We start from the raw sequence: 23,717 nt of genomic DNA, 5'->3' as shown, positions 1-23,717 counted from the left end.
TGACACAAACATCTTAGTAACCTGTATATTGCCTCTCAGAAAGCCTCACGAATTTATCTGATGTTTAAAAGGAACAAACAAAGAAAGGCTGGAAGTGGCCATTCTAACCCCCGCCTGCTCAGTGTTAATGGGGGTCATACCGCCCTGATAACGGCATGGCAGGTCCTGCCTGTCCTGGGGTTTCAAAGGCGCTTTCAGATAAAGGATCCAAGAACAGCCCTGACACCTGGGGTGCCAGGCAACCAGTGGGGCGGCCTTGCCAGCCTCTCCCCAAGTCTGCTGAATTCTCCCAGTGTCTCCCAGGGTTGTCCCACATCTCTCTCAGTCTCCCCAAGTCTAGAATCCCTCAGCATGAGACATGCCTCCACTTCCTGAAAACAAACCCCAGGTCGGGAGCAGGACTCTGATGTCTTAGGGGGCAGTTGCTCCATCAGTAGCCTCAGCTGCTCTTCCCAAGACTCAGTTTTCTCTTCTGTAAAATAGACAGGAGGAACATCCCCCAGGAGGTGATGTACAGGGCCAGACAACATCCCCAGGGGAGCCACCTCGAAGGGCCATGCACCCTGAGACCAACATTGGCGGCTGGAGGGGCGAAGCCTGGACCCTTAAAGGTTACTGTCTCTGAGGACCTTGAGGGTCTTGAGTAGCCATGTGGCTGCCCCAGGAAGTATTCTCTCTCCCTGACGCAAGGGCAGCTGCAAAGCTTTCCTGATCTCCAACCTCTGATCCAGAGGTGCAGGGCACTGGCAGGGGCCAGGGGGGCTTAGGACAGTCATGCCCCAGGGGGCAGTGGGCCCCTCAGTGCCCTGCCTGGTGGACGTGTAATGTCTGTGGACCTGGGCAGGGACAGCTAAAGCAGGAAGCCAGAGGTGCTGGACCCGTACTACGGGCTGGACCCCAGGCCTGCAAAGGAGGGAATCCTCTGGGTCTGTCAGCTCAGTAAAGGCAGAGGCAGGGCAGGGGAAGCGCTGACCAGGAGCAGGCTGCTGTCCATCCCAGGGTGTCTGGCTGGAGAACCTGCCTCCTCTATCCAGGCTCGGAGGACCCACCCGGATGTTGGGAGTGGCCCGAGGACCATGCAGTCCTGGGTGGGGAGTGGGAGCCCCATGTTCACAGCCTGCTCTGGGCCCACTGGCCCATTGCCTGGGTGACCCCATCCTTAAAGTATTTTAGATTCCAAGGAGGATTAAATAAGGAGGTCAATCCTAGATAAACCCTCAAAAGTTGGGGATTCTGGTGTCCTCTGTGGGCTGTCAGTGGATCATGGGTTCCCCAGGGAGCCTGTAGGGTCGGGGCCTGGCATGGACTGTATGTCTGTCTGAGTGAGGCAAGTGTGGGTGACGGCAGGGGTCCAGGCCAGGGAGGGCAGCACAGGGAAACTAGCAACTCCACTGCCATAGGTCCTGCGATGACCTTTGATGGCCCGCTGCTCCAAGGGACCATCTCTCGTCTGTCCTCAGGGCTGACTCAGAAGCTCTGGTGATGACCAGTCTGAACCTCACCAGGGATTGGTCCCCAGGGTTACTGGATGTGCGGGGCAGGCAGCAGAGGCTCTGGGAGCTTAGCTGGTCCAGCAATCTTCGAACAGGCAGGGCCCAGGCTGGGTTGCCCCCTGAATGTCTAGGTCAGTCCCTCTCAGTCCGGCACTCATGTCCACCATCCCCAGATGGGCTTTCAAGTCAGCACCACATGAGTCATCCCCACCAGAGCAGGCTTTACAGACGAGGGAAGTGCCTCTCCTGCAATCCCGTGACAGCAGCAGTGGAGTCTGAAGACTTTTATCAAAATGCAAACTGGGCCTCTTTTCCATCTCCCTCCTCAAATAAAGGCAACAAGATTCATGCTTCCCAAGCCGCCTGCCCAGAGTCCTCACTCAGGCATCCCTGATGTCTTCCTCCTCTTCCTCTTATTCTTCCTCCTTCCCTTTCTCCTCTTCCAGCCCCCCAGCCTCTCACCCATCACTCACTCTCTCCCATCCACCACAGGGTCAGGACTGAAGTCCATGCCAAACGGCTGCAGGCGGCATCTCCTGGTAGGGTGTTTGGGGCCAGTAAAAGGACAAGATGGTGGAGCCTCTGGGCGGTCATCTCCCAAGGGATTTTCCTCCCAGAGCCACTTGTCAGGCTGGCCCAGGGCAGGAAAAGCACCCCAACCTCCACTGCGTCTTCAGGGGAATCAGCACACTGTCGGGGAGACCCGAGCTTGTTCTTCAGACCCCAGGGGCGACCTCGTGCTCTCTTCTTAGTGTTGTGCTGTGCTTTGTCGCTCAGCCGTGTCTCACTCTTTGCGACCCCATGGACTGTAGAGCCACCAGGCTCTTCTGCTCATGGAATTCTTCAAGCAAGAATACTGAAGTGGGTTGCCATGCCTTCCTCCAGGGGATCGTCCCAACCCAGGAATCAAATCTGAGTCTCCTGTATTGCAGGCGGATTCTTTACCAACTGAGCTACCAGGGAAGTTCAGTCTCTTCTTAACGTTGAGTCTAAAGTCAAGCCTCCGATAAAGGGCTTCAGTTGGTCCACAGAGACTCCAGCCACATCCAGGGCAACTTTGTCAGGTGAGCTGGGCCTGTCCTCTGCCTTGGCTCAAGTGCTGCCAAGAGTATGCTCCTGAGAGGCCCCTGCTCCAGCGCTCCCAGGAAGCCCCCGGTTGTGCAGCTGTGCAACCAAAGGGGACCCCTCCGAGCTTGGTCAGTCATCACCGTGGGGTCCCTGCTGCAAAGACAGGGGAAGAGAGAAAGCCAAGGGGGCCCATCTCTAGTTTAGGGGTGTCTGACACCCTAGGACCTACCACCTGTACCAAGGAGTTCTAGAGCTCGGCCCCCACTGACCCTGAGGACCTGAACCTCCAGTCTCCCAGGTTGGTGGGGAGAGAGGATGTGGGGCTGCAGCCTGGACCCCTGAGGGTGCCAGTCACCTCTGAAAGCTCAGAACTGAGACGGGGTCCACCGTGGTCTCACCAAGAAGACGGTGCAGGGCAGGAGTTGTTGTGGGCAGCCCTGGATGGCAAGTGCGTCTCCCCACTCCTCCTGCCTTCTTGGGTCAGGGCTTCAGTGCCCTCATGTAGGGTGGGGGCCTTCTCCAGAGCCTGACAGCCCCCACTGACAGCCTCCTTGGGCACCCTCAGTTCAGTTCAGTTCAGTCGCTCAGTCGTGTCTGACTCTTTGCAACCCCATGAATCACAGCACGCCAGGCCTCCCCGTCCATCACCAACTCCCGGAGTTCACTCAAACTCATGTCCATCGAGTCGGTGATGCCATCCAGCCATCTCATTCTCTGTCGTCCCCGTCTCTTCCCACCCCCAACCTTTCTCAGCATCAGTCTTTTCCAGTGAGTCAACTCGTCGCATGAGGTGGCCAAAGTATTGGAGTTTCAGCTTTAGCATCAGTCCTTCCAATGAACACCCAGGATTGATCTCCTGTAGAATGGACTGGTTGGATCTCCTTGCAGTCCAAGGGACTCTCAAGAGTCTTCTCCAGCACCACAGTTCAAAAGCATCAATTCTTCGGCGATCAGCTTTCTTCACAGTCCAACTCTCACATCCATAAATGACCAAGGGAAAAACCATAGCCTTGACTAGACGGGCCTTGGTTGCAAAGTAATGTCTCTGCTTTTTAATGTACTATCTAGGTTGGTCATAACTTTCCTTCCAAGGAGTAAGCATCTTTTAATTTCATGGCTGCAATCAGCATCTGCAGTGATTTTGGAGCCCCCAAAAATAAAGTCTGACACTGTTTCCACTGTTCCCCATCTATTTCCCATGAAGTGATGGGACCAGATGCCATGATCTTTGTTTTCTGAATGTTGAGCTTCAAGCCAACCTTTTCACTCTCCTCTTTCACTTTCATCAAGAGGCTTTTGAGTTCCTCTTCACTTTCTGCCATAAGGGTGGTGTCATCTGCATATCTGTGGTTATTGATATTTCTCCCGGCAATCTTGATTCCAGCTTGTGCTTCTTCCAGCCCAGCGTTCCTCATGATGTACTCTGCACATAAGTTAAATAAGCAAGGTGACAATATACAGCCTTGACGCACTCCTTTTCCTATTTGGAACCAGTCTGTTGTTCCATGTCCAGTTCTAACTGTTGCTTCCTGACCTGCATACAGGTTTCTCAAGAGGCAGGTCAGGTGGTCTGGTATTCCCATCTCTTTCAGAATTTTCCACAGTTTATTGTGATCCACACAGTCAAAGGCTTTGGCATAGTCAATGAAGCAGAACAACTTCTCAATTTCCCACCAGCACCCTCTTCAGGGACTTGACAGCCTATATGGTCACTGTGGCTGCTGCCCTCCAGGGTGTCCTGCTGCTGTCGTCACCATCATCCCTGCCTGCTGGGGCCCAGGGCCTGCCTATGTGGAAGGGAGACTAGGACTGGAGGAGGAGAAAGAGGCTTCATGCCGCAGAAGCCACCCTCAGGCCAGCACACCCACAGCAGCATCCCAGGGACCTCCCTGCAGAGGTGCCCACCAGTGGTGAGTGGGGGGAGGTAGCATGCCTTCCAGTGTCCCTGGGCTCAGCCAGCTCACTTGGTTGAAAGAAGGGGCACAGCTGGGCTGGTGTCACACATGCTCCTTGGGTCCTGGGGTGCTTCACGCACATGAGGCTTATTATGGTCCATCCACGAGCTATTCCCATGTGACCCAAGCTCCAGGGGCCAAGGCAACTGGAACCTTCTAGAAATACTTTCCTGGGAAGGGCCTCTTCCCCAAAGCACCACCCATGTTGACTCTTGTGGTATCTGGCCTGGGAGAGACCTCTCCTCCCAGCTTCCTGCCGAGCTGGCCCAATGCCAGGAGGCTATCTGGGGTCTGTGGGGCAAACCTGTGAGCCGCTGCGAAGCTCAGAGGCCAGCCTGGAGGCTCCAGAGATGCAGGCCACTTCATCAGCATCATTGCCTGCCTCAAGCTTGGTCTGCAAGGTTTTACTTTGGCCCTGAAGGAGGCCAGGGAAGGGGACATGGCCACCTTGCCCAGGCCCGGCCACCGCAGGCCCCACTCTCTTTGGTGAGCGCTGCCCCTCCCCAGAGCCATGCACAGCTCTGTCCCCATGGACCCCAAGGGGCCTTGGAGAACGAAGCAGCCGGGCGTCCTAATCCCCGTCCACCCCCGCCTGGCAGTGCTCTCCCAGGCCTCCGCTGCGCGCCAGGCTGAAAGGAAGGCTGATAAATGAGTCTGGAGGGAAACAAGGCTGCTTCTACTTGTAAAAGGTCATTGCGACTTTGTTCTGGGTGAGGGTTTATCTCCGCCGCCACAGGGACAGACAATGCCTCGGGCCTAAATGGCAGAAATCTTAGCTCTGCTCCTGAAATGGCTGTGCTGATAAGCCAGAATGGACTTGAGAGAGATCTGAATGGGCAAGGAGGGGATGGAGGTATTTCTGAACATGATTGAACAGGGACGACACAATGGGATGTGCAATTAGACTGGGCATTAGCCCAGGAGGCAGGGACGCAGCCTGAAAGCCAGACAAGGTACTTCCCGCGGTCCACTGGGGGCTGGTGACCCCAGCCCCGTGCTGCCTGGCCGGGAGGAGGGGTGCGCAGCTGGGACAGAAGGCAGGATGTGGCACATGCACACCCTGGGCGCTGCCCGGGAGGCCAATGCCTCTCTTCAAGTCACTGCCTGGAAACATGGCGTCATGTGTCGCAGGCAGCCGGGCACACAGGTGAGCAGGGACCAGCACACTGACTCCTAAGTGATGGCAGGGCATCCTTGACTCAGCATCTTCCCACCCCTAGGAGGAGACACCACCAGCTACACCAACAGGCATCACATCGGCTGACTTGAAATATCCCCTTTAGGCCATTTTGCTCTCTGTGCTCTAAACAATGTGAAGGCAGGCAGGGGCCACCATGCGCCAGAACGCTGACTCCAGTTGTTCCCTTGGGGCCTCCTGCCGTGCGCCCAGGCTGACCTCTCACACGCAAAGGGCGTCCTGGCCTGACCCAGCCTCCATCAGAGCAAACCCAGCCACAACTCCGTGTCCTGTGGGCCCAAGAGAGTGGAGGAAGCACCACGCCAGCCCTGGAGAGGACGTCCTGCAGGGGACCTCCGGTGGCCACTGCCCCTCGACGGGCGGGGAGCGGCTGGGTCACCCTGGTTTCTGGCTGAGCAGAAGTGGCCTGTGACATGATGAGAGCACATTCCTAACCTGGAGGTGACCAGCCCACAAAAATTCTCACCTCGAGAGAAGCTCTGATAAGCAGGCCTGGCGAGGAGGTCCACACCCTGTCCCATGACCCAGGGAGACCTTTTATGGCCTGCGAGCCCTGGGACGTTCATCTGACCAGCAGGGAGGGAGGGAGTGGATGACAGGCTGGCCAAGGCCGTGCTGGGGGTCCCTGGGGAGCCGCCTGGCCAGTAGTTGCCTGCGCTCGGAGGGGCCGCCCTCCAGCCCGTTATACTCTATGAGAGGCCACTGCTGGGAAAGTACTTGACATAATCTTTCCACGTAAATGAGCGACGCTGCAGATGCCTCAGTCTCAGCAGGTGGGCCCCACCACACGGTTCCTGAAGGCAGGGCCAGCCTGGAGAAGGTGGGGCCACAGGCGGCCCAGGCCAAACCTGAGAGCCACCCTGGATGGGCTGGCAGTGCACGTACAGAGAGAGGAGGCCAAGGGCTATGTCTGGACCACTCCCTGCCTTACTGGTCCCCATTCCCCTGGAGGAACTGAGGCCTGGACAGAGTGGTGGGGACGGAGTGCCCACGTGGGCTGGGGGCTGCTCTAACTTCTGGGGAGGGGTCAGGGGGCTGCCCAGTCCCCGGTCTCAGCACACGCTGTCGGCATGAACTGCAGAGTCAAGAGGCAGGGCTGAAGGAAGCTGCCTGAGGGTCCCTTGGCTGGTCTCTTGCCCCTGTGCCAAACTACCCTATGACCCTGCGGGACCCCCTTCTCTCTCTAGGGCTTGGACCTCCCACCTGCACAGTGAAGGTGAGAAATGATGACATCCCAAGTAATCCCCAGGCATGACATGGACAGTTGGTGTCTGGGCCCTCCCCCCAACCTTGACCATCACTGCTATGCCCTTGGGAGGGGGGTCTTGTTGCTTGCCAGTTTCCAGGGGGTTATCCACCCAAGGAGAGCCATGCTAACGGCTTGTATGGTGGCGGTGGGATCCTTCTGGAGCCCCTTCCCCAGCCTCTGTTGCTGCCCAAAGGTCCTTCTGGAGGACAGTGGGGCAGCCAGGCTGCTCCCAGCTCTGGGGTCCAGCAGTGGTGGGACACACAGGGTGGGTGGGTGGGGTGCAGGTAGATTCAAGTGAAGCCTCTTTCTCTGGGCTTCCACCTATAAATGGAGAACTCCTAGTGCTCCCTCTTCCACTGCTAATTAGAATGCAGATTCCTGGGGACCCCCATCAGGAATTCTAATCCACTAGGTAAGGGTGGGGCTTCCCTGGTAGTTCAGACAGTAAAGAATCTGCCTGCAGTGCAAGAGACCTGGGTTTGATCCCTGGGTCGGGAAGAGCCCCTGGAGAAGGAAATGGCAACCCACCCCACTATTCTCACATGGAGAATTCCAGGGACAGGGGAGCCTGGTGGGCTACAGTCCATGGGGTCGCAAAGAGTCAGACACGACTGAGTGACTTACACACACACACACACACACAGGTAAGGGTGGGGCCCTGAACCTGAATTTTGAAGGCACCTGAAGAATTCTCAGCACAATCACTTGAGAACCATAGCTTCACGGGACCCAAGCTTGCGGCAAACAGGTGAAAAAGATGTTCTTTTGGATAGGGCTGGCGTCTGGGTTTTGTGCCTCACAGACTGACCTTCTGGGATGGGGTCCCCACAGCTCCTGCTTGAACTGAACACATCTCCCACCAGCCAGGCTCCTGGCACCCTGGGACTGTCTCAGAATCCCGGCTCCAGCAAGGCTGAAGGCTGTCTCTGGGATCCGGAGAATTTCACAGTGGGGCACCCAGTGGGTAGGCATTAATGCCCGCCAGTCCCCAATGCAGTCCATGGGGCTGGGGCATGGGATCTAATGACAGACAGAGTGAGAATCACCAATCCGAAAGCATCTGGCATGGCTGGCATGTTCATACAGCAGGCGCCTAATGAATGCCAGGGCTTCCCTCTGGTCCACACTCCTGGCCTGGTCAGCCTGCCCCGGCCTCACCAGTCCTGCCCAGCACAGGGACCCAGGTGCCTTTGTCATGATCCCTGAATGTGTGACTCCACTTTCCTTACGGATGAAAGAGAAAGGCGGGGGAGGGGAGAAGAGAAGACAGCACCAGCAGGAAGGGTGAGCCTGGGCCCAGGGTGAAGACATCATCCCCTCCCTCTTCCTTCCTCTCACTTCCTTCTGACAACCTGCAGAAGAATCTGCCTGCAGTGCAAGAGACCTGGGTTTGAGTCCACACCTCTGGTTCACAAGCAGCCACCCTGGGGTGAGGATGGGCTTGTTGTCACTGGTGTGTGTGTGTGTGTGTGTGTGTGAGTGCGTATGTGTGTGTGAAAGAGAGATGCAGATGGTAAAATACCATTTAAGAAGTTGGTATTCATGGACGTCTCTCGAATATGAAAAGAAAATATTTATTTCCTTTTTCGCTTGTGAATCAGAATGCTCTATTTAAAGAAAGTACCCTCTGCTGGACTGTGGCTGAGTTATTACCCCTTAAGGAAATAAAGAAGAACTACCAGGGAGGTATTCTTAGTCATTCTCTGTCCTTTTTCCGAAAATTCCTTATATACCCGCGCCTCGGAGCTGGGCCGAAGATAGTGCAGGGTTTCATGGCATTCTTGGGCTAAAAACGTCTGGACCTGATGTCATGGTGCTTGGGAGAGATGGCAGAGGAGCTGCGCTGGGAGCGGTTCCTGGGGAAACGAGATGGCGCGGGCCTCTGTGTCCACCACCCCTCTGCCCCAGCGCTCCCAGGCCGCCGCCCACTCAGCCCTGTTCCCACAGGATGGCCCCCTTGTCGAATCCGGGTTCCTATCTGACAGCCCAAGAAGAGGTCCCGAGACCTGTTCACCATCCAGGTGTTGTTTCCACAGGTGTGAACATTCATTGAGCGGTGATTTACGACTTTGGACGCTTTCTGAATATACGTGATGCCTCCGAAACACATTCAGAAAATCACTGTGGAAAGAAAAAAGCCCTGCCATGTTTCTAGGCCTAAAATAAACCCCAGACAGCGCAGAAGCAGAGTCACTGTCGGGGGTGAATTTGCTGGCCGGGCAGAGGAGGGCAGAGTACAGACAGCTTCCAGGCTCCAGGTCCCTGGGAGGGGAGGGGAGGTGGGATGCGCCCGGGAAGGTCCCAGTGTGCATTCTGGTGCTGCGGAGAGAAAGGACAGGCAAGGACAGGCACCAAGAATACCACGCCCTGCGAGTGAGGACCAGAAGGAGGCCCAGGCTTTGGAGCTGAAACCAGTCCTGGCTCCCTGTGCCAGCCTGGCCACAGTACTTTCCCGCATGGCTGGAATTCCAAGAGTAAACACAATACAATGGTCTGAGAGTGAAATAAAAAGGATCAAGGTGCACCCTCACCCCCGGCCGTGTCAGCAAGAGCACACACCGTGACAGCTTTAGGGTGAAGGATGCACAGAAAATGCTGGAGTGTGGTCCCTGCAGGGAGTGTGTGTGGAAGAATGTGGAAGTGTGCGTGTGCATCACGCAGCATGGCCGCCCGCACTCGGGCCTCAGGGTGCCTCTGGGACAAGCCAGTCCTTGCAGGAGCGTCGCCTGTTTAAGCATCAGGTTACCCTCAGCGACCAACGGCAAATCGCCCCCCTCACCTCCCTCGACCCCCAGTGGAGGGATCGCAGCGGGAGAAGGGTGGTGGTCCTCTCGGAAACCTCTGCTCCGTCAGGACTCCTAGCTGTCCCCTCCTGCCAGGGCCCCTAACAAAGATGCTGCAGGCCTGAAAGGATCCCCCCTCTCTCTCTTTCCAGACTGGCTGCTCTCACCCGCACGGCACATTCTAGGTTCCTGGGAGTTTTCACAAACCCAGTGAGGATTGTTGGAACTTCTGGTGCAAAAACCAAGACCATCCCGGACAGACACACACGGCTGGTCCCTCCATCTGGCCAAAGCCTGGCGTCTCTGGGGTGGGGTCTGGGCACCTGTATTTCTGATGCTCCAGGGGTTTTGGTATGAGATCCACTGACAGAAGTCTCTGCTCTCAGGTCTCAGATGCCCTGGAAACACCTGAAGGAGAGTCCTGACCTTCAAGTTCCAGCTGTCACATTTTTCTCTGCAAACTTGGTGGCCGACCGTTGTTCAGTCAGGGCTTGCCCCTCCTCCCAGGCTAGGTGAACCTCCTCTCAGAGTCACCTGGAAAGCTGGAAGGGGCTGCTGGGCCCTCTCCCGCTGCTCTGGGGCTGCAGGTCCATCCACAGGGCTGGTCAGGGCTGAAAGTGTCCAGATCCTGAGGCTGCTGACGATTCTGGGGTGCAGAGGAGGTGTCCATTGGCTGAGCAGCAGCTCCACTTCCACAGGGGCTGCTGGTGATGAAACATCCGTATGTCCAGACCCGCCGCTGGCCACTGCTGGTGTTTCTCCTGCAGGATGGACATTTCCTTCCTGAATCCTGGAGAATGGCAGTTCTGGCTGTGGTAGTGTTCGTGGCCTTGTCCCTCTGGGGGCCAAACAGGAGCCCACAGCACCGGGAGGTGAAGGCAGGAGGGGGCAGAGCAGTGGGAGGTCAATGCAGGGGGCATGGCGCTGGGAAGCTCATGCTTCTGGGGCTACCAAAGGTGTCCAGTTTGTCTAGGCGATGAATCAAGCACACACATTTGTCTCTAGGTGGCCGGGGTTTCTTGTTAGGTCATTACATAGCAGGAACTAGAGAGGCTTAAAGACCATTTCCAGAAGCCTCAGAAGCGCTGTCCCAGGGGGAGGTGGGTGCTCCATTGTAGCAGGAGTATTGACTTGATGGCCTGAGGGGCAGGGAGCCTTGGGGTGTTTGTGAGTCCGTGCTGGCATCTGTGGCCAGTTCAGCAGGAAAGAGGACAGGGTCCTTGAGGCCAGAGTGTGAGGGTATAAGGGCAGAAGAAAGAAGAGGAGGCCTCCTTTTTCCCCACGGAGATCAGGGGCTCAGGCTGGGGCCACATGGTTGCAGTCTTGGGGTACCCACCTGACCCCCAGCCAGGCTTGGGCAGGTGTCAGGGGCCAGGCACAGAGGCCAGACTCCCAAGAATACCTGCCCCTCTATCTGTCTCAGTGAATGTGGTCTCAGCCCTTAGACCTGGAAAAGTGTCCTGGGTCTTCGGATCTCCATGCCACAAGTTTATGCATGTGTTACGAGCCTTGGGAAACCCCACCACATCCTGTCCTTGAGATGTCAGAGGCCGAGCTCCCTCTGTGTTGACACCCTGAGTCGCAGGGAACAGACACCCCACTGGACTTTATTGTCTTCCTGCCACTTTGGACCAAAAATAGACCTTCAGTGCCTCCTTAATTTAAGGACACATGGTCCCAGTTTGGAAGAGGAAGCATTATTTTTTCTAAAAATATATATATGTAGGGGGACCAGTGGGCACAAGCAGAGGTCAATTCCTCAAACTCATGCCCTTCTTCAAGGTCAGGGGTTCTGGATCATCACTCAGTCTCACATTCACAACAGTGTCTCAGAATCTAAGCATGCAAAGCTGGGTACCAGCCCTGGCCTGGAACATCCCTACCTGGCATCTCTGGATGTTCTGGCAGCCCATGGTCCACAGGGGTGGCTGGCAGGTCCTGCCCTCACCAGAGCCGTCCAGGGGGAGCAGAGACCCCAGAGGCTCCAGCTTGGGGAACGCATGACTGTAGCAGTGGAGAGACGGGGCAGCCTTTCCCCGGTGACCCTAGAGCTTCCCACAGTCCCTGGGCCAGACACAGACGTTTGTTGATTGAGCAAATGAACATGTGTATTAATATTCAGGAACCACGGCCAAAAGGATGAGGTAATCCACTCGAGTAAATTCTTCAGATAATTGAAACCCCATCAATTCACGTTAACATTTTCCACCAGCTCCTTAAACAGAGGCAGACGTGTTTTTTTTTTTTTTGATGGACGTTGCCTGAGTTTCAGTTACAGGCTGGGCAGTGCGCTGGGCACCAGAGAGCCCGCCTTTCTGGGGGAGACAAGCAGAGCAGGGTGCTTTCAGTGTGCAAATGGCTCCCACGCCTCCCCTTGGGGGCCTGTGTGGCCGCCCCAACCCCAGCACAGCTGCGAGGCCCCGCCTCAGGGCAGGTGGCACCTCCGAGGAGCGGGTTCCACAGCCGGCTCCCTCGGGCCTGCCACTCGCAGCCATCTCTTAATTAGCAAAATAAACAGCACGATGATAAATGTCATGATTTACTCAACAAATGATCAAAATCATTGTTTTTCAGACCCCAGGGCAATAGAATGCAATCACGAGGTGATTTATTCTGGGAGGGTGAGCAGTGGCTGTGTCAGTGGGCAGGCTGTGTCTGGGGGGGAGGGGCCGGGAGTCCCGGGCAGGGGACAGACACCTCCCTTTGAGATGGAGCCCAGGGAGCCATGTTTCAGGCACCCCCACGCTCCTGTCTGTGTCCAAGGACACGGCGGCCAGGTCCGGGTGCATGGAGAGCAGAGTTGTGCTTTTTCCCCAAAATGAGGAGCTCACTTCCGGCCTCCCCCAGAACACCCAGGGTCAGGGTGGGGGTAATGTTTAGAATCATCGAATGTTCCCGACGCCCATGTGAAGACAAAGCAGGTGAACAGTGGAAGGAGGATATCCAGCGATGGGGCTAACCCGTGCCTTCCTGTTTCGCTCAAGTAAAATTCCTGCACAAGCCAGGATGCTCCTGCTACCTTGACCCTGAAAGGTGTGAGGTCACCCACGCCACCCCAACAGGGTCAGAAATGCTTTTGTCAGAAGGGTCAAGTCACCAGAAACCTCACCACAGAAAGAAAATGACGTGGGACCCTTGGATTTCAGTTAAGTGAAATGGTCCAGAACAGGAATTCTGTTCTCCCAGTAGAAAGAAAATTGTTTCAGTGAAGTCTCCAAATGACGGTAAGAATCATCAGTTTGACCTTGATTTTGAGCCAGTCCTCCGAGGGACACCTGCCCCGTGTCTGCAAGGGGATCTCCCTAGATCCTCCTCCCCTGCTGCACCTCCAGACCAGACCCCGTGGGAGCAACCATGCTCTGAGCCAGGGTAGGACACAAGCACTGCTGCCATCCACCGCCCCTCAGGGATCCAGAACCATCCTGGCTCCTTCTCGGAGCTGCTTTGCCATCTTTGCTAGAAGACGGTCTGTTCGTCTTCAGGAACTCAATGCTATGTAAACTGTAGTCAGACCAAATCACACTGACCGACGAAGCTCAAGTACTGCAGTGACACTGAGTAAGAGTCAGAACCGGACTGCAGGCCTGCGGGTGCTGTCCCTGGGCCCTGCCTCGACGGGCCTCAGTCTGACGGGCGTCCCCAGCCAGGACGCTCAGACACTGACGCTCTCCTAGTGATCATCTTTGTCCCCAAGCCTGCACGGGGCCGAGCAGACCACAGGCCCAGGGCAGGCATTTGCAGGGTGCAAGGACACAGTCAGCCACCTCCTCAGGACTCAGGGCTCCTCTGGAGGCCCCTCTGCTGTCTGGAGCTATGGAAAGGTCTAGACCCTGGATCCTGGGTTCTCCACTCCCGGTCTGGTCCCTGTTTGCAGCAGAGTGAAGGCAAGGACCCTGCCTACCCTTCAAGGGCAGTAAGACCCACTGACAGACGCTATCACCGGGAGGAGGACACAGGAACCAAGTGATACAGCAGTCTCCTGTTTGGGGACATAAGTGAGGCTATTTGACTTCTGCCCAGAGATCTAGGGAGCTAGAAAGAAACCACCTCAGCCTCATGATTTATTTCAGGCCAAAGCAGGTTCACCCTGGGTTTTGGAGTGCCCGATTCTGCTCTTGGGGCTTGACCACGACTACGGCGACACCAACAGCTGCTCATGATTGTGTTGGAGGGGATAGGACAGGAGGCCAGGAAGCCCAGAGACGGCCCCAGAGCAGGTGGTCAGGCCTGAACTCGCCAAGGATACAAGGTCAGGCAAGTCACACAGTGCATCTGGAACGTGACGTGAGGATGTGGACACGGGGCAAATACCTGCCAGAGCTGGCAGGAAAGGTGGCAGTCAGGTCTCGGCCCCGGAATCGAGGCGCTGCCTGGGGTGGGGCGGGAGGCACCTTGGAGGGGAGCAATCCCGCACGTACACGGAGGACAAATAACATCACAAAGTCAACAGGCGCCGGGCAGATAACAGCACGGCCCGTACCAGGCCCAGCACCCGGGTGGCCGTGATACGGGCCGTTTCTTTAAAATTAGAGCAAACAGAGGCCTGCATCTGAGCCGATGAGAATCAGGTCACCTCAAGGTCATCCATCATGCTACATGCAGGGTTCGTTTACCCTCCAACATCTGAAGCTGTCTCCTAATTTAGAAGTCCAGGCCCTTCCGATCCCATCACACAAACCCCTAAATTCTTCCTGAAAATAGCCAGGTGGGAAGTACAGGACAGGCCATACTACAGCCCAAGCCACTTACCAGTCACATCATGTGAACACAGTCTTCTCGGCCCAGCGAGGGCCACCCTGTGGGTCTCTGAAGAGCATATGAGCTCCCCCCAAGAGGGCCTCACCTCTCAACTCCTCACTTTGCTCCCTCCTACCTGTCCTGCAGGTGACCTGACCTTAAGAGGCCCACACACAGAGTCAGCCACCTGGGGACAGCAGGGGACAGATAGGCCGGTTCACACAGTGCGATTGTGGCCTCCATCACTCAGCTGTGGCAAATCCTGGCACACCTGCTCCTTCACCCATCTGGTCAACCCACTGCCCCTCTAAACCTTCAAAGCCATCCACAGAGCTTGGGCTGTCAGCTGGCACCTGGTAGGGGGCTTCTGCGTCCCCTGATGTCCATACCTCATGTGCTACCATGAACCCGCCTGCAGGAGAATCAGGGCATCCAGCGTTTGGGGGCACCCCCATGTCCGCCCTTGTGAAAGGAAAGAGGGTCTCTACCACTAGCACATGACTCAGCCAGATTCTGTGAGACCCTTCCAGAGGGTTTCAAAAGCTGATGGACCAGACTGGGGGGGATGTTCAAGGGCTGCTGAGGGTCCCTTGGGGGATGCTCAAGGGTCATGCACTGTGCACCCTGAGTCTTCAGGGAACAGCGATGTCCCCAAGAGCAGCCTTCTGGATAGTAAAGACTCATCAGAGGGCAAAGATGGCCCTTCACTGACCACAGACCCTAAGAGACACACAGCATGGGAACTTTTCCAAAGCCAATGAGCAATTGGGGGAGTAGGCCCCCATACCAAGCCCCACCACCCTGAACCACTGGCAGGCGACACAGCTGCCGGCCCCACAGGGCCCTCTTCCCTCCTTGGATGGCTCTTCCCTTCCTAACTCTGACTACCATCCAAGCACTTTTGGAAGTGGTGAAACACCCAGGAGGAATCTGGGTTGGCACTTGCGTTTTCCGTCCAGGCAGGGTCCCTGCCCAAAATACCGCTGCATGCTGGCTCTGTGGGGCCTGCAGAGAGGCCAGGACCAGAGGGGAGTGTGCTTTCGTGGGGCCCTGATCCTTAGGAGACCACCTTGAAAGCCCCCTGAACTGGGGCCCAGTGTCCCTCGTGGTCAGAGCAGGATGCTTCCAGAGGAAGGGCCCTTTCACGACTGTCAACCCCCACGCCCCACCTAATCAGCCTCCCTTTCCAGGTCACACACAGCTTCCAGAACTGCCGAACCAGGCCTGGATCATCAGGGAAATCAAAACCACAAGACTCTCCTCTCTGCCCCCACTAATCTGAGAAGCGGGGGCTCCTCTTAGGGAGCTGGCTGACCTGGGCAGACCAGCAGGAGGCCCAGGGCACGAATGCGCCTGGGGCACCTGGGGCAGTGTGGCCACCAGACACGTGCTGCTCTGCTGGGAGTTGGGCCCCGATCTGAGGACTTTCCCGGGAGCAGAGACCTTGTTCTGGGAGACTCCCATCGATTCCTGAAGTCCTGCTGAGATGGCAGCCTTAGCACCTAAGATCCAGACGGGAAGCTCGAGGGGTTTAAGACATGAGCTCATTAAAGACACATTTCCGGGAAGAGAGCGGGTGAGGCGGCCGGGGGCCGCCCGGCGTCCACTAGGCCTCTGGTGTTTTTGGAGTCGCGTCATGCAAGCCGCGGGATAAAATAAGCCTGGGAAATTCAGCACTCTCTGCGACCCAGCCTCCCGCCTCAGGCAGCACCGTCAACCCGGCTTTATAAATAGATGGACCGGGAAACAAACGGCCGCCATCAATCACACGCGCGCGGCAGGGCTCACCTCCCATCCGAAGTCTGCCTCGTTTAGTGTGGCCCGGGGCGCCACCATGTACGGGCCGAACCGCTCCCCCACCTCCATCTTCTTCTTGGCCCAGATGCCCAGGCCGGCGCCAGGGATGGAGGACTCCCGGAGCTCGAAGCCCGGGGGGATGCGGATGTCCTCAGGGATGTAGACCGGGGCCTCATATGGCGAGCCTTCCTTGGGTGTGGGGAAGGGCGACGGCGGCCCCATGGGGATGGGGGACATGATGCTGTCCTCGGTCTCGTCCTCCGCGCTCTCCCCCGCCAGCAGGTCAGGGTCCGGCCCGTACATGTTATTTACAATGTCGCCGTCACCTGGAGGAGACAACACAGAGTCAACCCGTGCGGTTCCACTTCCCGGGCCCCGAGTTTGGGGGCCGCCTGGGACAGGGGACAGAAGAGAAACGGGCCAGCCACCCCCAACTGCCTGGGAAGTGCGGCCTGTGCTAGGGGCTCCCAGGGGAAGGTTCCAGCAACACTTGGGGAACAATGCGGACCCCCTGGGTCAGCAGACTTCTCCCCGGGCTCCCAAAGTCCCTGGCAATGGCTGAGGACACACTGGCCCGTTCTGCATGAGGACATGAGGGACGCCCACACTCCATGGGATGGGGGCAGTGGGGAACGCAGACACTCTGGGGGGCTCCACTGTGGGGGGCTGGTGATGAGGCATTCATTCTGGAACCAGTTTGTGTCTGCAGCCTTGGAATTAGGGAATGGGGCAAGTCCCAAGATCTCGGGGGGACTCAACTTGAGTTACGTGAAATTTGGGCTGCTCTGGGAGGGGGGTGGGGTAGGGGAGCGCTAGGGCTGGGGAGGGTTCCTAGAAATTCCCTGACTACTTAATGGCAGGTTAGGACAGAGGCCGGCCAAGTTACAAACTTGGGAGCCTTGTGGGGGCAGATCACGGGACTGGGCAAAAGGGTCTCCAGCTTGTCTGTCCGGTGTGGCCCTTTCTTTGGGGTCCAGCCTAAGAGGCAGCTGTCCCCAAAGCAGTGCCGCCTAGAACTTCACCTGAGGGCGGCCCCGAGGCACAGAAGAGGTCATGCAGAGTGGGTGGGCGGGGGACAGGGCGAGTGAGCTGGCCAGACAGCCGGAAAGCCAGCCTCACTCCTGGCGTCAACCTTAGAGTGGCAAACAGGGAGGCCGGGGGCGAGGATCCCACCCGTGTTAGCCCCCAGGACTCCCAAGGGGAGTAACACATGAGAGGATCCACAAACGCGGTCCAGCCTCACAACAGGCTGTTCATATTAACATAGACGAAGATCGACCTCACAGGGGCAACACGGGCGAGCCTCGCCAGCGTCACACTGCGTGAAGGAGGCTGGAAGCAAAAGGCCACGAGTCCTAAGATTCCATTTATGCTGAATGTACGGACAAAAGGCAAACCCACAGAGACAGGACCCGTGATGGTGGGGTCGGGGTGACTGGTCGGTGGGCCCGGGGCCTCCTTTGGGAGAGGAAAATGATCTGGAACCAGACAAATGTGGCGAGCGTGCCCCTGAACTGTACACTTTAAAATGGTCCATTTTCACGTTAGGTGGATCTCATTCGTAAGATTAAAGAACTCAGAGAAGAGAGACAGGAGGAGGGGGCTGGGGATGGGAGGCATCGCAGGCAAGCTGCTCCCCGCTCGGAGCCTGATGACCTCTGATCCGGATGCTTCCGCCCTCCTTCTGGGACTTGAAAACCTCAGAAAGGGACCCAAACACTGTGGTCACTCTGGCCCTCGTCTCGCGGCCCCCTCCCTGCTCCCTGACATCGGAGTGTGGAAGGGACATCTCCAGGGAGACGGGAACTTCGGGGTCCTCACGCTGACTCAAACTGATCCGCGGGAGAAATAACAAAATGTTTCTTTCCAAAAGAAACCGAAGTCTTAAAAAATGATGGGGATAACATTTATTTAATTTAGCAGCGTTCATAGAAGTAATTATCATGTTTTAAGTGGCCAATGGTTCCTTTTTAACTGACTCGTAGGATCCTTTCAAAAATGCAACAACAGAACAGCAGCTGGTGCGCACCCATCCCAAGGACCCAAGACTGCTGAGGATTGAAAGAACGCTCCCGGCCCTTCCCAGGGTGCGAAAACCAAGGTGAATTGGGAGGAGTAATTAATGTGCCACCTTATTATGTGACCCGGTGACTGCACGGAGCTCCAGCAGACTTGGGTGGGACACCCCCCCATTCAGGGTCTGATGCCTTTGCGTCCAGCTGGTGAGGAGTCCAGCCCCTTGTGTGAAGGCGCTGGGCAGAAAGGAGGACCAATTCCTATCTGTACATGTCCATCTCAGGGCTCTTTTTTGTTTTTCTGGGTAGTTTTTCTTCTTTTTGTTTGAATTCTACTTCCCCAAACTCCTCACCTACTGGAGGAAAATCAACGCTTGAAGGGCATGTTTAATTTACTGGCCGAGCAAACAGCTTAGGAGAGAAGGCGGTGTTTCCTGCTGATTAAAGGAAAGCTGTGCATTGCCCGCCTCCCACCCTCTGCGGTCACCGGGGTTAAGTGATTGCCTGGAGCCACCAGGAAAGCCCAGGTCTCGTTCGGCTGCCCCATGGCTGGCGGGGATGGTGGGGAGGCTCTTTTTTTGGACATGGCTGAGAGGAGGCCTAAGGGTGAAGAGAAAACACCTGAAGAATAAGAGATGAACTGAACAGCCCCCGAGGCCCCTCAGGAAGCAGAAGGCTGCCCGGACGCTGCTGAAGCCTGTGTAGGACGAGCACAGACTGTCCTCTCCTGAGGTCCCTGAGCAGCGGGGAGGCTGGATGGAAAGGCCCAGAGCCCCAGCCAGGCTGCCCTCAGGACCACCAGCCCCTGGTGGTCAAGGAGCCCCTAGGCCCCAGGCTGGCAGGTATTTCCAGGGAGGGGGATGTCATTGCCCCTGGCCCCTGCCCCCTGCTACCCAGGCCTCTGACCACCGGCACATTCCCAGCCCACGCTCTCTGGAAGGGCCGGAGGCAGTGCCAAGAGCAGAAGCTTTTTATGACTTTGGCATCTAGGCTGGCCGCAGCGTGTTATGCACTCGTCAGGGGACCGAGGTCCTTCACTGGGGTTTTGCGGTTGTTTTAGGCTCAGGGTTCATGACTGAGTCCATCATTCCCAAAATTTCTCCTGGGAGATCAACCCAAATAAAACAGAGAGGAGAGGAGAAGGTGGAGGCAGCGACAGGAAGAAGAGGAGAGCCACAGAGGACCCACGGCCACAGCGGTGAAGCCACAAAGCACCTGCCTTGGGGCTGGGTCCCAGCCAGGGACCTGGGCTCTGGGCAAACTTCAGGCCGAAACCCAGTTTGGAGCTCGTCTGCCCCTCTCACCCAGATCCCTGAGGACACTCCTCCCCACCCAGAAGCCCCATCCAAATACCAAGCCAAGCCCAGGATTTCAGGGTCTGGAGAGAGAGGAGGCCCCCAGTGAGCAAGGTTGTGCCTGACTGGCCAGGGCAGAGGGTCCTTCCTGTGCCATCCCCACGGAGCTGATGACCCTATCGTGGCCAAACAACCAGCATCCCAAGTGGGGGTGATTAGGGTGAAAACACCCCTGGCCCTTCCCTGATTCTGTAGCTCCCGGTTGCTCATAACCCAGGAATCAGCAGATTTAAGCCTTGACCTGCTGCCAGGGGGAGCATGAGGGGGGCTTCTCTGAGTCGACAGGAGGGGTGTTTTGTTCTGGTTCCGCCTTCTCTGAATGGCAGGGTTTGGAGGAGAAGCCGTGAAACCACACAGGACGCTGGGAGGCTGTGGGCTGCCCCCTGGAGCCAGGAGTGAGAGTGTGTGTGTGAGTGCATACATGTGAGCACATGTGAGTGTGCCTATGTGCGGCAGCAGGTGTGTGTGCTGAGCGTGTAAAAGAGGCAATGAATCCTGAGCAGCAGGCCCGAGGCCACCTCGGCCAGTGTCCTGCCTTTGCATGGTCCTGTGGCGGGGAAGGGCATAGCTGCCTCCGCCCAGAGACCCCGAGAAGAAGGGAGGAGAAAGCCCCTCTGTGGGGGCCCCATCTCCCTCCAGCACGAGGCAGTCCCCACCACAGGCTGGGAGGTTCCCGGGGTCACTCTGCTGCAGCCTGCTGAGAGGCCAGGTGTCACGTGCTTCTCAGGAGAGTGGCCGTTATTAGAAGATGCTTCTTGAAAACTTGGGGGCTCCCTCCAGTGTAGGAGTGAGCTAAGACCCCACCTTTAAGTGGTTCACTGAGGGGTGCAGACTCCTGGAGGTGAGTGGGGACTAAAGGCAATCAATTGATCTACCCCAATCTGGAGTTTCCCAGAGGCTCTTTGGGTCACCTTGGACCCTGAAATCTGATGGAGGTGTCCACGTGGTATCTCAGGAGGTGACGGGGAGCAGGGAGGCCATTCCTGAACAGCAAGTGCAGATCAGGGCCCTGAAACTAGCCTAGCCTATCCTCCTGACCCCCAGGACATGGGGTCATGTCGCTCTCCTCCAGAGCCAGGGAGCACAGAGCAGAGGGACCCACACCCCAGCAACGTGCTCCCTGAACCCAGGCACCTGGACCAGGCCTGTCCTGGGGCACCAGGGCCCGGATCCCAGCTCCCAGCCTGGCAGGCTGCCCCCCAACACTACCCTGGTCCAGGAGGGCCTTCTCATTTGGGGGATGCTCACACTACCCCACAGCCACCAGAACAGAGGGGCCAGGAACAAGGGACGGTCTGCTCAGAGGAAGCCATCTGGGCCTGGCCATGAGCTCTGCCCACTCTGGCCAGGCCTCACCCCACCAACGCCGCAGAGCTTTGTCCCTTCCAGCACATGCTGTGAGACCCTCCTTTCCTCACCCAACAAAGAAATACCCTCCACGCAAACAGTAAGCACAGGCCACACTTTGGGGTAAAACTGAAAATGCATCCAGGTCTGGGTTTCTTTTCTGGTTCAATTGTGTCTCACCCTCATCTCTTAGAAGTGGGTGTGTGAACATCACAGGAGGGCAGATGGCTGCAGAGCCTCCAGCGGGGTGCCCTGAAGGCCCGGCTTGCGGGATGAGGCAGCTTGGCTGGTGGGCCCGAGTACCACCCTCCACAGAGCTAGCCCATCCAGCAATGATCTTGGGGTTGGTGGGTAAAAATCAAATTGTCTTCAACCAACTTGATCCTGACCAGATCGAGAGGTCCCATTGCCCCCACACAGGACAGAAGAGATCCTTGCACAAGGGGGGAAAGGAGACCCTGAGGCCCTTGTGAGCCAAGCCACCTAGAAAGGGGACTCAGGACACCGCTATTGTGCCATATTTGTGGTCAAGCTGGACCTGGAACTCGGTCAGCTTACGGAGCCCTGACGAGGAGGACAGTCCACAGCAGGCAGACTCCACCCAGGCCCCACGCGGTCACTGCACTGTCAGTCCTCAGCCTTCACTGCTCCCTGTGGACCTGGGCTGCTCGACCCTGCCCAGTGGGACAATGCAGGCCAGGCAGCCACCTGCCTCCTGGTTGTAGCCTGAGGTCCTCCCTGCCCTGTGCCACCAGCCGGGCCCCCCATAGACCCTAGCCCCCGAGGCCCCCGTCACCCCACAGACCCCAGCCCAGGAGGCCCTCTATCACCCCACAGACCCCAGCTCAAGAGGCCCTCTGTCACCCCACAGACCCCAGGCTTAGAGGCCCCTGGTCACCCCAAAAACCGCAGCCCCGGAGGCCCCACCCCTTCTCAGGCCTCAGAGTCAACAGGACTGCCTCCTGGGTTCATCCTCAGAGGAGGACCCTGTAGCCTGGCCTGGGTTGGCCCCTCTGCAATCAGCCAGCCACCCTGAAAGTGGCCAGGTCCACAGAGTTGACCCCATAGGCATGTATATTAGAATAACCACACTCTCCCTGGGCAGCAAGGTGACACATACTGGGGTGTGTTGTGATGGCCAGGCCCAGGCTCTGGTGGCTCCCCAAAGCTCCTGGCACTCCACTCCTCTCTCCAAGAACACATCTGGTGCTGAAGTTTGTTAGCAACTTCTTCCTCAGCCAGGGACACGCCCAGGTCAGGTCAGGCCCACTCACACACTTTGCAAGGTGCACCATTCCTGGAGCCCCACCAGGCACAGCACAAACCCTGGGCCGGGAGCTCCCAGCAGTGCTGCACCCCGTGACCTCTGAACCAGACAAATCCACAGAGCACCTCTTGGAAGCTTGGGAGTTCTCCCCACCAGCCTGCCCACCACCAGCAAAGACCTAACCCGGGTCCCATGGCACTGGACACAAGGACATGTGGGGACTGGGTGTTGAAAGTGTTAGCCGCTCAGTTGTGTCCGACCCCATGGACTGACTATAACTCACCAGGCTTCTCTGTTTACAGGATTTCTCAGACAAGAATACTGGAGCGGGTTGCCATTCCCTTCCCCACAGGACAACCCTGGTCTCTTGCATTGTGGGCAAATTCTTTACTGTCTGAGCCACTGGGGGACTGGGTGCTGAGGGGTACTTCTGTGTCTCACAGAGTGAGGTTGAAGATAAATTGAACTGAGCTAGAAACTAGCCTCAAGTGTAGCCCCTTGTGTGAAGGAGCCCAGGTACACTTAGGACAGTGACAGACCCCAAATGTCACTGGAGATAGGACCATATGCCATGGTGTCCAGCGAGAGGTCAGGACAAGAGTTCCAGGGAGCTCTGCACACAGAGCTGCCCAAGGGACACAGACTGCCTGGGATGGCCCCCAGAGCACTGCCGGAAAGGACAAGTCCGTCTGAAAGACAAGTCACTGGCAGCAGGGGACACGCCCTCTGAGTATCTACACTGCCTGTTGACGCTGGCGTACAGAGCAGGGCAGCCACGGTGCAAACCTGCAGGTTCCTGACAGGAGCCAGCTGAGTGGGCTGGGCAGGGGGAAGGTGAGAAGAAACGTGGACACAGCCTGGATTTGGGGGGCGTTCTGCCCTTCTAGCTCAGGGGTCTCAAAGCAGGATCCCCAGACCAGTGGCACTGGCATCCCACCCCAGGCACTTCTACAGCTGCGATTACTTGTCCCCCCAGAGACCTGCTTGATCTGAACCTGAGCGGGGCTGGGCCAGCTGAATGAGAGAACCACTGTGGAGGCAGTGTGTCTGAAGTGCCCAAAAAACTAGAGGGCATCTGGGGAGACAGGACTCAGCCCCAGGGGAGCCAGTCTCCTTAAATACTCCAGGAGCTCACCCTGGAGACCTATACCAGCGCGCACCCGCACGGCTCCGTCTCATTCATCCCTGACCCGTTTTGTCGTTCAGTCGTTAAGTCATGTCTGACTCTTTGCAACCCCATGGACTGCAGCACTCCAGGTTCCTCTGTCCTTCACTATCTCCAGGGTGACTTTGCTCAAACTCATGCCCATTGGTCGATTATGCCACCCAACTATCTCATCCTCTGCTGACCCCCTTCTCCTCCTGCCTTCAATCTTTCCCAGCATCAAGGTCTTTTCCAATGAGTTGGCTGTTTGCATCAGACGGCCAAAGTATTGGAGCTTCCCATTGCAAG

The 23,717-nt window shown here is 57.1% G+C and overlaps 1 protein-coding gene across 5 annotated transcripts in view; it reads right to left on the bottom strand.

Annotated features, from left to right (window-relative positions):
- Positions 1-23,717, bottom strand: part of PRDM16 (PR/SET domain 16) — a 338,380-nt gene that overhangs the window by 216,563 nt on the left and 98,100 nt on the right. For all 5 annotated transcript variants that reach the window (XM_055419408.2, XM_055419405.2, XM_055419412.2 and 2 more), the window contains exon 2: positions 16,272-16,606. In XM_055419408.2, coding sequence (XP_055275383.2) covers positions 16,272-16,606 — 335 coding nt within the window. The remainder of the gene's footprint in view (positions 1-16,271; positions 16,607-23,717) is intronic.

Source organism: Moschus berezovskii, chromosome 17, assembly GCF_049115385.1.
Source record: "Moschus berezovskii isolate FMDL1 chromosome 17, NW_MosBer_1.0, whole genome shotgun sequence".
NCBI classification, from domain to species: domain Eukaryota; kingdom Metazoa; phylum Chordata; class Mammalia; order Artiodactyla; family Moschidae; genus Moschus; species Moschus berezovskii.
The sequence above is the reverse complement of the archived record's forward strand: the minus strand, read 5'-3'. Positions and strand labels throughout refer to the sequence as shown.